This window comes from Python bivittatus, unplaced genomic scaffold, assembly GCF_059951505.1.
Source record: "Python bivittatus isolate LINGU-HERP-01145 unplaced genomic scaffold, Pbiv_v1 ctg000270_np1212, whole genome shotgun sequence".
NCBI lineage: Eukaryota > Metazoa > Chordata > Lepidosauria > Squamata > Pythonidae > Python > Python bivittatus.
This window is the reverse complement of record NW_028277050.1, coordinates 1,997,061-2,011,775: the sequence shown is the minus strand read 5'-3', so window position 1 is coordinate 2,011,775 and position 14,715 is coordinate 1,997,061. Positions and strand designations below refer to the sequence as shown.

The following is a 14,715-nucleotide window of genomic DNA, read 5'->3' as shown; positions in this document are numbered from 1 at the left end:
GCCTTGGATTGTACATTTTGTATAAAGGCACTGAATCTCTGCAGTGAAAAGAATTTTTGCATTTACATTGATCCACTGGTAATTTGTATATAGCTTTGGAAGCAAAAGGTGGGGAGTTTAGCAATACATAGACAGCATGACATCTTCAGGCAACAATAGAACCTTCCAAGGGATAGATTTTTATCTCTTCCTTGGAAGAGGAAGCTAGAAAAAGCACGGAGAGAAGGGGGTATCATTGAAGTGCTAGTATGGCAACGTGGAGTTACTGAATGACCCTCTACTAAAATGCATCATGTGTTATATTCTTGCTTACGTACACATTCTTCCCAGCAATACAATAGTCCAGGAATGATATAGTTATATAGTCTATGACATAGAACAGAAGGGACTAGAAGCAATACAAACAAGCCATTACTGAAGGAGGGTACAAGGTTTTTATTTGATCCTGTGTGTTTTTGGCATTTCAGAGGCACATGAGTAACAGGTTCTACTTTATGGCCAGATTATTCCTGAATGGTTTTCAGGCAGGTGAGGGAACCCATCCTATCTAGTACGTAAAGCCACACACACTCAACTGCTTCCTCTCATGCCCACCATTCTCTAAACTGTCCCAGAGTGTTATAGTTACACCAAGAAGAAACCATGTGCATGGATGAGCCTTGGATGACTGGTTCAGTGAGATGCTATTTTTCTTCCTGCTTTTACACAGAGGTTCAAATCCACCCAAGCCCCCCAACCCTCCATCAGTGTCCACAGGGGCACCAGACTCCAGCTTCCACGTGAAGGAATCCTGTCTCTGGGGCTGCAGCAGTGGTATACGAACACCTAAGGATGGAAAGTTGTCCCTCTTCTTCATTTTCATCTCTGTAATTTCCCGTCCTCCCAACATCAGCTGATTCTTGCTGCACACCCTGAAGGAGAAGGTCCTAGCTGGGGATCCTCTGGTAAAAGTAGATGTACCCAAGATCTTTGGGGGGCTTCTCTGAGGCACAAACTTTCTGGTCATTATAGATCACCCACCTGGGAGACAGGGGAGAGGGAGAGAAAACAAGACAAGAACCCTGTATTGCAATTTTGCTAGAGTATCAGAATACTGGGTATAGAATTCTTCGATCTCAACCCTATTTTTTTTAAAAACTTGTTTTTAATCACTTAAGGTTGCAAAGCTATCCTTATGAATAGGTAAAGCCTGCTAAAATCTTAAAGCTACAGAAGTGAGCTAAAAACACTCTCTTGCATACAGTCTCTTTCAAACAAATGTGGAATAAATTATATCAAAATATGTATTAAAAACTTTACTTATTTGAAGCAAAGAAACAAAAATAAGTAAATTTATATACTGCCCTTCACATAATTTATGCTCTCTTGTTGCAGAACTCTGTTTTAAAAGCAAGCCACAGAAATCTCAGGAGCCCATTTGTCTCTCTTACAGTGGCAGATGGAGATTCCTGCCTTCAATTACCTATCCTACTGCAGAAGAGGGAACGGTAACTACTGTTAAGTAACTTGCCTTCCCAGATCCTCTCATCCTTGTTCGTTTCTTACCTATTATCCTTCTTGATATGACAGACGTAATGACCACACATAGTAGATGTGCCCATGTGACTGATGAAAGCAAAAAGCTGGTATTCTGAAGGAATAAAAGACAGAATTATGAACATGTGGAGCCTTCCCCAACAACTCTTGGGAGGAAAACAGAGTTGTACTGAAGAGATCCACTGATATGTATAGATTGGAGGCAAAGCTCCATTGATAGTGTAGAAAACATACATGAGAATCAAGGAAAAAGATTCCCCTAGAAAGTGGTTGCACAAAAACACACGCCCAACTTACATAAAGATATCAGACCAATGAATCAGACCAACACCTACTTAGACTAATGCCTTCTTTCCAAGAAAGGGCAGCAAGAAGGCAATAATTCTCCTCCATTTTCTGTTCAGCAAGAGGGATTCACATATGAACATGGAAGTTGTATGCCAATATCATGGGTAAGAAACCTTGATAGACCAATCCTTCATAATCTGTCTAATAAATGCTTCAAAATCCTTCTTATATCTTATGAATATAACTCTTAAGTTAATTATGTGATAAGAACATATGAGAAGCATATACTCTACTATCAAGCTATAGTGTCTCTATAGCTTATCATCCTGCAATGTGTCATTGAGCCCAAACACTGAGGGCATATTTCAAATTTTGAGCTGAAAGAAAGACTAGAATAGAACACTCAGACATCTGTAACATTAGACAAGAATTCTTAAAAAGAGCTACGGGATTGGAAAAATAAAGCTATTCAACTACCAAGCTTTTTTTTTTTTTTTCATTCCAAGCTTACTTCCAGGTCCATCACGAACTTTCGGCCCCACGGGAATGGATTCAGAGATAGATTCTGCAGCTGAACGTCCCTCTGAGATGTCCATGGCAGCTTCTGCATCTAGATCATCAATATGGCTGAAGATCCAGTCCACAGCCCGCTCAAGGCTGTTATTCTAAAAATGAGAGGATAGAAAAAATCAAGTCAGGAGCCCCACAGCTGTTTTTCTAAAGCCTAATCATTCTCTCTTAACGCACCGTAGCTTTTAGTGCTTTCATAGCCTGATCCCGGGAAAAGCCCATAGAGACAATGGTTGCCACACTATCTTCAGATGGGGGATCTGGGCAGGTGATGGTGGAACCAGGCCCACTGGATCCCGGAAGAACTAGAGGATTTGCAAAATCTAAAGAAAAACAAGAACAATACTTTACAAAGGGTCAAACTATGCATATAGTCTCCTCCTCCCCCTTTTTTTTTTTTCAAGATATTGCCATCCTTTTCTTATTTATTATTATTGTAATTTCAAAGAAAAAGGAAAAGAAATAATACTGATACAAATACTGATTTAAAAGATATAGAAAATATAGTAAAAAGGGAGAAAGAAAACCCCCCCAATATAATCAATAAAATGCAGGCAGATAACTAACAGATCTTGAATAACCAGCAAATCTAAAATTTCATGCCCAATTTCTAATCAATTTATGTTAATTTCTAAAAATATTTGATTAGCACAATTAAAATCAAGAGGAAAAAGAAAAACTATAAATACATTGAAAAATATTGTAAATAATATTTTAAAGATTAATATACAATTGAGACGAGAAGTTTTTCTTTTGGGATTGATGGACAAACGGTTGGAAAAAAGTCATGGAACTTTATTTTTGTACATGATAACTGCAGCGAGATTATTGTATGCACAGATATGGAAAAATTTGGCACTACCCACAATGGAGGAATGGTTGGTGAAGATGGTGGAACTTGCTGAGATGGCTAAATTGACTTCTTTGATCAGAGAAAAGACAATATCTACATTTATTGCTGATTGGAAACCCTTTATGAACTTTTTGCGTAAAACAAAAAAAAATGAAGTTATTTATGGTTTTGATGATTAGACAGGACAGATTATAGAAAGAAGAGAGTTATGTTGTAACCATAGATTAAGAGATAAATTTATAATTATAAGTGCTGTAAAGAAAATTAAAAGCTATTTCTTTGTATTTTTTTCTTTCTTTTCTATTTTTCTTCTACTTCTTTTTTCTTTCTTGCACTTTTAGTTTTTATTTCTTTTTCTTTTCTTTTTCTTACTTTATATTAGTATGTATTAGTTTTTAGCTTTCTTTTTAAAAATCTTTAATAAAAATTATATAAAAATATTGTAAACAATGTATAGATTGTATGTCAGATTCAAATATGAACTTTAGAACCCAAATTTGAAATGTGGCACAAATCCAAATAAGATTAAATTGTACATTAGATTTACTTTCTAGATATGAAGTTATTCTAGACATCAAAGCATATTCTCAGTTTAATTAATCATTCTTCCATAGAGGGGATCAAAGATCTTTTGCAATAAAGATCCTTGCAGCTTTTATCATATATAACACCAGTCCAGTGTATTTTGAAGAAATCTACGATTTAGTGAGGTTTAAAAAAGCAATTCAGGCTGAAATGGGATTACAACTTTCAAAACATGCCTCATTCTGTAATGAATTAATTTCTAATAGTGTTGAATTCCAGGGAAAGAATGGCAGACTGAAGACAGCTCTGCTTTCAGCAGAGTCAACAACCATGGCAGAACAAGGGCTGATGAAGTGATTGGCACCTCAAAAACCCTTTCCAGATAAAGGGGAGGACTTGAGATTGCCCACACGTGCTCCATACAGAAGCTCCCTGCAAGGAGACCGTAAAATAGCTCTGGGAGCCGAGGGAGAGTCAGCTTTGCCCAGGCTGTGGTTCAGAGCCTTCAAACTGACACTGGGTTCGCCCACTTCCTTTCTTAATTACATTTGGAAATTGCTTCTTAACTGTCTTTTGGACATTAAGAACCTTCAGAACGACAAGTTTCATCTCACCGGGTGATTCTCCTTCAATCCTCAGCAAAAGAAGCTTCATGTAAGTTTAAGAACTTTAAAAAAATTATTCTGAAATAAACAGCAAAAGGGTGATTAGAACATTGATTTCAGAAAGTTACAAACAGACTAAGGGGCTAGATGGATTGGAAATAAGATTTTGAAATTAATTATAAGAATCCTTCCTGTGGGTTGTTTAAAATCCTATTAAAAATATATGAATATTTTGAATCTAAGTGTAAGAAATATTCCCATGGGAAAATGTTGTGGATTACAGACGAACGTGATAAGAGGAGACTTTGAAGGCTGGACACTAGAGGCAACCAGAAAGAACTAAAGATTATAATTAAGGGAGAAGAGACCCACTAATACAGAATGGAGAAAAGTGTTTTATCTTTAGAAGAATTCAAAGATATTTGGGAACAATGCACTCAGAAATTTCTTTTAAGACTGTCTGCTACCATAAAAATGGGTTTAAAAGTGGAGATAGGATACAACTGAAAATCAGGCTGTTTTGAATTTGGATTTGAAAATGACAAGCTACAAGAATGATATGGAAAAAGATGTTACACTGGATTTACAAATGAATCTGGTTGATGTTTTAATAACCAAAAGGGATACACAAATAATAAATCAGAAGAGTGACTTGGACAACTCTCTTATCTTGGACTTACAAAAGAAATGTGTTATACTCATGAAGGAGTTCCTGAGAAAAGACAAAGAGAAAATGAAAAGAAATCAGCTTCTGGGACACTAAATAGGGAATAAACATCAAGATTTTTAAAAGTAAAAAGAAGGAATATAAAGTTGGCTTGTTTGATCAAGGTTAAAATATATATGATGTTCTTTCCAGTAGCTCTTAATGGGTTTTTTTTGACCAGACTGAATGATGAGGCTTCAGAGATTTGTTTAAAGGTAAGATATGGGAAGAAGAGATTTTTATTTTTTTTTGTATTTTCAGAGAAAGCAATAAGTTATGGTGTTAAAAGTAAAGGATTATAAAATAGGCATATTTGATTAAAGTTAAAATACAGATGTCATTAGTTCTGGTATGTGTTAAACTTGTGAAGGAGTTTCTGAGAGGAGATAAAGAGAAAATGAGAAGAAATTAACTTTTGGGACAGTATTTGAAAGGATTAAACATCAAGATTCTTAATATGTTGTTTCTGGTAGCTCTGAATGGATTTTTCTTGACTAGGTTCGAATGATAAGGCTTTAAAGATTTGTGTATAGATAAGATATAAGATATGGGAGGAAGATTTTTTTTTTTGTTTTGTTTTTTTAAGAGAAAATGATAAGTTACTGCGTTAAAAGGAAAGGAATATGTAATTGATTTATTTGATTAAGGTTAAAATATATATGTTGTTATTTCCAGTAACTCTTAATGGACTTTTGCTGATTAGGGCTGAATGATAAGGCTTTATAATTTGTTTATAGATAAGAGATGAGATATGGGAAGAAGAGATCTTTTGTTGAAATGTTACAGAAGGTAATAAGTTATTGAAATTGTCTGTACTTGTTTGGTGAATGGGGAAGTCATTTCTTTATATATCTTTTTTCTTGTCTATGTTTTTTTCTTTCTCTTTTTCTCTGTACTTTTTCTTTTTATATTTTTCTTAGTTTGTATTCATTTTTTATCTTTGTATTTTTAAACTTTAATAAAAATTATGGTAAAAAAAAATTCCAGTAGTGTTGAGCTCTGCAACATTGCCACTACATATGGAAGAAAGATCCAATACGTTCATTGTTTTCCAGCATTTTGGGGAAAAGGAGTTACTCATTTTAGCAGTCATGGAATAATGTACCAACAATAAAACACACCAGTTCTAAGTTTAATCTTCAAGGTAAACTTAATATTTTTTTCCATTCAAATTCCCACTGTTCCATCTCTAACTATATTCAAATTTTGCATCCATTTAATCCTACAATCTTTGACTTGTTCACGTTCTGAATTGTATTTCACTCATAGATTATACATTGTGCCCCAAGATACTATCATTTGCCAGGAGTTAGACCATGGGGATTGAGTATGAGGTTCCATTTGGTTAACATACCTGGATCATCCATGTGGGACATGACCCAGTTCATTGCTGCCTCAGCCCCACTGTTCCCTGTGTAATATACAGCTTTGCGGCAGGCATCCATTGGAAAACCCATCTCCACTAACTGAGTAACCACAGACTCATCCAACATGGGGGCTGCAGTAGGAAAAAAAACATTTATAATATCCTCAAAGAAGAACACTTTTGACTAGTTCCTTATGTGATCATGCTTCTGCTAGCATTCTTAACATTTTCCAAATTTAATACCAATGCTGTACCCTAACAGCAAATAGCTGTTAGGAAAGAAAAGTGCAACCATGCCCTCAATTCTAGATGAACTTACTGTACAATCAATCCTCTTTCTCACTTACATTGTAATACTAAGATAACAAATGTCTTTATGATTTGGATTGAGTAAATAAACCAAAAGGAAATAAACAAATAACACATTAGTAGGGCTCAGTTGTGCTCCATCAGGTCAAACATAATCCACGAGTCCCACTAGCAGCCTTATGTGTGTGCCTTTCAGTCAGTTTTTGACTCCTGGCAACTGCCTGGACAAGTCTCTGCAATTTTCTTGGCAAGATTTCAGAAATGGTTTGCCACTGCCTCCTTCCTAGAGCTGGTTATAATGATACTCAAACTGTCAATTTTTTTCATTTGAAAAGCTTCCTAAAACATAGAATTTCACAACAGCATATTCCTCCAAGGCTTTAGCTTGATGAGATGTTCTGGAACCTTCTGAGTTCCACTAGCCTCATAAAATAGCCCCAATCAGAGAAAATGCGACAGAAACATGGCTCCTGATATAAATATATCACAGACAGGATTTGGGAGCCTCCGTCTCTCTGCCTGCCAAGAGACTTCAGGCACTGGCAGTATTCCAAGTTAAATTAAATTTTAAAATGATATAAATAGAGAGGCATCATCAGTAGATACTCAAGGGATACAGTTGATGAGTTTTCATTTTACCCTCCCCATCACTAAAATCTTCTTGATTCAACAGCTGTTCTGGTGAAAACATTCTCAGGTACAAGACCCAAAGGCCATTCTGTAGTAAGATGAGAGAATGACAGGCTAAGCCAGGAGGAGGAAAGGCACTAAGGCAGGTAACAGGACACGAGACAGAGGGAGGGAGGGAGGGAGGGGGTGGGTGGGTGGATAAGTGAGTGAGTGAGTGATGCTCAAGGAAGAGAAGAGAGGAGAGCAGAGAAGAGTCACTAACATGTTGGAGAGGAGAAGTGAGGGGAGCAGAAGGAGTCGTCGTCCTCGTTGCCATAGAAACCCAGGCTACCTTTGGGCTCATCTGGTGTCACCAGTGGGGGTGCTATATCAGGCATCTCCTCCTCCTCAGGTTGCAATCCTGTCCCCTGAAGTGCAGAGATGTCCAGCTCTTCAGGCATTTCAATGGACACATCTGATAACACAAGCAACAGAAACAGAAATACTGGGAGCACATCAGGAACTGCATCCAAGCCAAGAGGAACTGGCTAGCAAGAACTGTGTCTGTTAAAGAACATGATCTACAGATACGAAAAGAACAAAGTTACGATGTATTCTAAAGAACAAATGCTGTGGAGTGGACAACCAACCTTCCAGGTACTTTAGGCAAACCACTATCCCATAGCCTCAGCATCCCCTATTTGCTTCTGCAGATAATATTGCCAGCCAGCAAGGCAACTTTGAAGATAACTGAGTCAGCACTTGAAATTCATGAGCACTTTATACACAGTAAAGCACTGGACTCAGAAAGCTTGAATTAGCAGCAATCACACCAGAATCTAAAACATCAATGATTTCTCAGTGACACTCTTACCAAGTTTTTTGGGTACCCAATCTAGGCCAAAAGTGAATTTCTTGATCTGGATCACTAGATAATCTGGAAAGGAGGCAAACCTGGTTGTTCTGAAAAGAGAAAGCAGCATTGAAGCACTTTATCTCAACAGTTCAGGAAAAACCAACTGAAAATGGTTCTTCCTCAAGAAATGTTCCAAGACACAGCTGTAACTGCAGGTTTAATTCTTTCCTTTCTCATAATCACCCCACTTTTTGTTTGTTATTCAGGAAATACTGTATATGCACCTCCATACCAAATAAATAAGGACAGTAAGCTGCACAACTAGCAAATTGCAAGGGCAATGTAAATCAACATGGATGGTTAAGATACACCAATAAAATGAATAAAATTGAATAAACTAAAGATAACAGTTGGTGGTCTTTGTATTAAAGGAAAATTGGGCATGATGGATTACACTCTATTGACCAACTTCCTAGTCTAGGGTACTTCTGAGTGCTCCCCTTTTTATTGAACTACACGTCAATTCAGACCACAGTTCAAGCTTAATTCTGACCTTCTGATTAGCAGCTCTTCTTCTGGCTTGTTCTGAGAGCTACTCATGATTTGTTAGCTTTGCCTGATTGCAGTGGGTAGAATCAGAGCACAGTATAGTAGCATACTGTTTATTAGTATGCTAATACTTATTAGTTTGTATTATCTACACTTCCTGTACAGATATATTTAGGTTTTTACAAATACTTTTTAAAAAGCAGCTTCAACTTTTTCATTTTTTTGAAATACATCAGATTTACAGATTTGATTATACAGTATTTTCTGCATTTCTAATGGAAATGTGTTGTTTTTAAAACTTACTTTGGAAAAAGTACCAGGAGAGTTGGGATTAACTGCATATAGGTAGTCCTTGCTTAACAACCATTCATTTAATGATGGTTCAAAGTTATGATGACCTTGGAAAAGTGCTTTACAACCTGTACTTGCACTTACAACCATCGCAAACCGTAGTACCACCCCCCCGTGGTCATGTGATCGCAATTTGCAACCTTTTTTACGATGGTCATTAAGCGAATTATGCAGCCGTTAAGCAAATTCTGGCAAAAATGTCCATCGGGGAAGCTAGATTCACTTAATGACATGATTCGCTGAACAACCATGGTGATTCACTTAACAACGGTCGTAAAAATGTTCATAAAATTGGATCTGATCATGTGGTGACTCGCGTAACTGCGCCACTTAACAACCAATTTTCCAATTTTTTTATTATGATCATTAAGCCAGGATTACCTTATTAAACCAGATGTGCTCATTCCCTAGAATAGCATATTTGTTGTAACCCTTACTCCTGTTTCTACTTACTGAAAATGTGCAAATCTCTCCCACGCTGCTTCTGATCTAGCAGGTGTCCTCTTTATTTAGCAATGGAGTAAGCACTTGTTATTGCCTTCTTGTTAAATTCCTCAACCTTTACACTGAACACTTTCCTAGCCCAGATGCTCAGGGACAACTAAGTTGTATATACAAGGGTGCGAACTTGGCCAAGTAGGACCCAAGGTGTAAAAGTTGCATTAATTGCTCCAAATTTTAAAACATTAAGCAAAAGTATATACTAAGCTTGCAATCATATAGAAGAGATTATAAAACACTTGATGTAATGAATACATCAGGATATTACTGACACACTGAAGTTGCGTCTCATTTGCATTTAAGAGAATACAGAAAAAGTCCTTTACAGTTTCCAGCTTAAGGGGTCCCAGCAATTCTGAATGCCACCTAAGACCTCTTGTTTCTGTGGATCAAATCTTCAATTGGCTGGAAGGGGCCAATTCTTATAGGCTGGTTGTACAAAGCATTCTGAGCTTAGAATATTCTAGGCTCAATATGGCTGCTTCATACATTCTGAAGCATGGAGCAAAAAACTCCAAGTCCTAAAGTTTTATCCTAAATTTGGATCTAAATAGGACACATTGTTTTATATTATTTTGGGTTCACATACTTGGCTTTTAAAATACTGTCCTATCCAAGGAGTCCTGAAAAGTGCATTAGTCAATAAAACAGTAGACCTGGATTTCATCCCTGATGCCACTAGATACAGCTAGGTGAAAGGAAGAGTGAAAATGGAATGGGGGAAAGGAGGAGTCTGTTAAACATATACTATATTCAGATTAAGGAGAACCATTTTGAACATAACTGATGCCTCCCTGGTAACCAAACTTCATTACCATTTTTAAATAGGTATGTAAACATTTTGTCCAATTTTTTTCAGGCTGGATGCCAGATGCAAAACTCTGCACTGTGAATGTGTATTGCAAATGTGACTGCTATCCTGTAGAGCTTAAAGGGTGCCAACTACAGACACAATATTATTTTGCTTATTGTTGAGCTGTGCAAGTAGCTTGCCAAATGTAAACATGTGTAGTTTGAATGTATTTTAAGAAAAAGCTTCAAGCCAATGGTCAAGGACTTACGCTGTTTATGAGGCTGCACCAAACTGAATCTGTTTTGGGGTTTTTGCTGAGTTCAGTTTTCGGTGGCTATTTAAGTACAATATGCAAAATGTATGCTTCTTCTTGCTTCCACTGTTTGCTATAATTTTTTTATATTCCATTGACCAACCTTTTTATAGATTGAGTGTTTGCGTATTCAGCATGGACTACCACCCTAACGATTTTTGTGGCACTAGAGTGAAAACTAAAGGGATGGAGTAAACAAAACATTCTGAGTTCTGTTCTGCTGTCATGTTCCAAGTGGTGGTATCAGACTGACATGGGGATCCGAGGTTAAATGGGAGCCCGTGAGGTATTTTTAGTTTACTGAATTGGATTTTACCTTGGTGGTCATTATAAGTTTTATATATTAGTTGTTTTTTGTTGTTATTTTGTATGTTTTTTTAACCTGTTGTTAGCTATCCAGTTGAATAAAATTTGAATAAAATAAACAACCAAACAAATAAATTAAAAGTAACTGGATCAGAGAAGAAGCATTAGCATGATTCTTTATCTCCCACATATTTCTAGATTCTCATATTACCAAAATGTCGTTAAATGAAATTACACAGGAGAAGCTACAGCTAGACAAAACTAAACAGGACATGCCCCACCCCCCAACACAAAGGTCGATATGACAATCTCTTATTTTTCCAAATAAGTATGTAGGGGGAAAAAACTAAGCAGATGATAAGACAAGGGAGGGTAGATTCATTTATTTTAGAAAACCGAAAAATAAAATTGAATTAAACTCATTTATTATGAAACTAATTAAAAAAAAACGAATTAACATGAAATAATGCTGTTTCTATTCGCTCACAATCCTGCTCACTTTGGTTTGCCCAAGCAGGTTTTCCTTTTTTTTTTTTTACATTCTGAAGTTTTGTTTTCAAGACTATACTCAGAGTTATTTAAATGTATTTAAGCTACAGATTCAACTTGGGCTAGTCCAAGAATTTTAACTCTGGAAGCATGTGGCTTCTCAGATCCCCTCGCTGTCCCTTTTCAATTATCGCCCCTGTTCTGAAAACTGACAAATGGACCTGTTTGTTACTCCTCCATCAAGCCAGTTTGGTGTGGACTCTTTCTGCCCAGTTCACATGGCTTACCCCCATGCCTTTTGCATCTATTACAAATGGCAGAGAAAGCAGAATACTTTTTTCCTCTTTATCTGAAAGTTGGCAGAGACAGATTCCTTGGGGAGAATAATAGAATGCCATGGCGATTTTATGCCAGTGGACTGACAAGTAGCCCAGTTATGGGCAGAAGCGTGGCAGGTATTTTCATTCATTCAGGAAAAAAATAAAAAAATGTATTAGAATGAAAAGCACACAAGCTTCATTAGAAAAGAAATCAATTCTACCCAAGAAGCTGATTTTAATCCTGACTTTTTTTTCTTGTACACCCATACTTGCCTCCTGGCGAGCCCATCTCCCTGCTCTTTCCACTCACTTGAGTGCCACAGACTTGGCTTGCAAGGCTGTGCTCCAGAAGTCGTCAACTTGTTCTGGGGCTCCATAGGCCTCAAGACAGGAGGTGAAAGGTACCTTGGCACGGACCAGTTCTGGCAGTGGCTGCTTTTTTTCTTCTGCCTGTCGTTTCTTTTCTTCATATTCTAGCAACTCATCTGCAAATGAAAGCAAAGGGGAACAAGGTCTACTCCTTCCGAAGTCGTTTGCAGAAAGAAGGTCGATGTACAATATGAAGCAGCAGCATGTTGAGCTGCAAGTCATGGAAAGAAGTCTGGCAAGCAATTCTCCTGAAATGTCCATTGCTGACAAATCCTGCTTATGTGTCAGCTGTCCTGCCTGTGGCATAGACAGGACCTGCATGCGCAAGGGCATGTCAACAATTCTGCAGTAAACTGGTGTTCAAATATATTCTTGGAATGCGCTATGCAGTGGGGAGTCTTCCGGGCAGGCATGGCAAACTAACCGTCTCCAAGCGAGTGGAGACAATGACTGAGGCAAAGACCAAAGAAATGGTGAGTATACCAGTTCTACAGAACCTCTCCGGGTAAGGAGAGGATGGGAGATTACATGTGCTCCGGATGGCTGCTCCTCACGAGGAGACCACAGGACCGCGGTCTTCCACAGGTTTGAGTGCTGGGAGATGAGGGGTACAGCCATCATGCTCACAACCATGGCGGAGCCTTTTAAAGGACACCAAGTTCACTAACCTCACTTTCTAATCACTTTCGGAAATTGCCTATTTACTACCTTAAGACTATTAGAGATCTTCGGAATGACAAGTTTAAAAAAGCTACCTGGTGAGTTTACCGTCATTCTTGAACAAAAGAAAAATTAATTACACACCTAGGAATTTAAAGAATTGGAAATAAATGGCAAAAAGTGAAATAAGATTTTGACTCAAGAAAGTTATAAAAGAATTAAGGATCCAGATGAATGTGGAATATTAAGACTTTATTACAAGTTTTGGAAATAATTATATAAATAAACTTTTCATGGAAACTAAAATGTTTTGGCTATCTTAAGTCATAACAGAAATTGGAGACTTTACGATTTCAGAAATTGGACACTAGAGGAGACTAAAGATTCTAGACAGATAAGGAAAAGGGAGAAAACAGTGAAACCTTGCATTTTGTTTTCAGTTAGCACTGAATTTACAAAATGACAGAAAACACCGTGACATTGGAAACACTCCAGGAGACTTCTGAAGAATGGGATCTGTCAGGCTCGGCCAAAGAACAACGATGAAACAGTTCAGTCCAGTCCAGTTCCTTTATTTGCTTACACCCTCTAGACAGAATCTCACCAGATGAACTCTACACTACAGCAACTAGAGGATATACCCCGTGAGAGTCTAGGGAGGGGCTAGTCTAAGCCTCTTCTTCTTCTCATGGTCTTGCTGCGGACTGAGAAAGCGCTTGCCTTGTCCCCCTTTCTGGAATGCACCACCTCCCTCCTGACAGCCTTGATCTCCCATACCAGTCTCCTCCTCACAGATACCTTCCATTACAGGGTCAGAAAATAGCAGCTACAATAACTAGCAACGATGTCTGCTTCTATGGATAGACTATGTCCAAAAGATGTTAACAAAGGAATGACAGATGTGAAACAAATCTTGCCTGATGTAGAAATATCAGAACCAGAAATACTGGATGATAAAATAGAGAAGTGTGGATTATAAGACAGAGAAGGTAGCTAAAGTGGAAACACAAATGACGAGCCAAGAGAATGGCCTAGATAAGGATTTTTTACTGGATGTACAAAAGATGTTGGTTAAAGCTTTGAAAATTAAAGTGGAAATACAAATGATAAACCAAGAGAACGACCTGAATAATTACTTTTTATTGGATTTACAAAAGAGGTTTGTTAAAGCCTCGAAGAAGCCTTTGAGATGGGAAAAAGAAAAACTGAAGAGAGATCAAATCTTATGACCACCTCTGAATGAGTTAAAAGATCAAGATTGTTAGAAACAAAAGGAAGTTGGTTTGTTTGACCAAGGTTAAAATAGGACAAGTTTTTATAAAGTAACCCTTTACAGACTTTTTGCTAATAGCAGGACTAAAAAGTTGAAGACTTATGGATTTGCATAAACTGAACATAAGGGATGCATTATGGAAAGAAGAGATATTTGTAAGTTTATGGGGGGGTGAAGAGTTATTAAGTTTGTTTATATTTGTTGTGATGAAGATCAGAAGTCACTTCTTTAAATACTTCTTCTCTTCGCTTTTTCTTTATCTTACTTTTTCTTTTTTTTCTTTCCTTGCACTTTTTATTCTTTCTTTCTATTTCCTGTTCTCTCTCTGAGTTTAGTTTGTATTTGTTTTTACTATTGTAATTAAAATTTTCAATAAAAATTATTATAAAAAAAGGAATGCACTATGTGGTTTGAAGGTATAATAATGGGGGAACAGTCTGGTTCACATATTGAACCAAAGCATGGTTGGTTAGCTATCATTTATTGATTAAATCACAATGGTCAGGTTCTTAGAACAGGCTAAGCCATAAAGAAACAGACCACATTATGAATTAGTCTAATATACAAT

At 37.1% G+C, this 14,715-nt stretch overlaps 1 protein-coding gene across 2 annotated transcripts in view; it reads right to left on the bottom strand.

Moving 5' to 3' along the window:
• Positions 1 to 415: 415 nt before the first annotated feature.
• Positions 416 to 14,715, bottom strand: part of USP5 (ubiquitin specific peptidase 5) — a 29,340-nt gene continuing 15,040 nt past the window's right edge. The window contains exons 13-20 of one of the 2 annotated variants that reach the window (XM_007420423.3): positions 12,156 to 12,330; positions 8,242 to 8,330; positions 7,651 to 7,842; positions 6,438 to 6,581; positions 2,572 to 2,717; positions 2,336 to 2,489; positions 1,546 to 1,630; positions 416 to 1,020 (exon numbers count right to left, since the gene is read on the bottom strand). In XM_007420423.3, coding sequence (XP_007420485.1) covers positions 927 to 1,020; positions 1,546 to 1,630; positions 2,336 to 2,489; positions 2,572 to 2,717; positions 6,438 to 6,581; positions 7,651 to 7,842; positions 8,242 to 8,330; positions 12,156 to 12,330 — 1,079 coding nt within the window. In that variant the 3' untranslated portion in view covers positions 416 to 926. The remainder of the gene's footprint in view (positions 1,021 to 1,545; positions 1,631 to 2,335; positions 2,490 to 2,571; positions 2,718 to 6,437; positions 6,582 to 7,650; positions 7,843 to 8,241; positions 8,331 to 12,155; positions 12,331 to 14,715) is intronic. The other variant, XM_007420424.3, reaches the window with a different exon arrangement.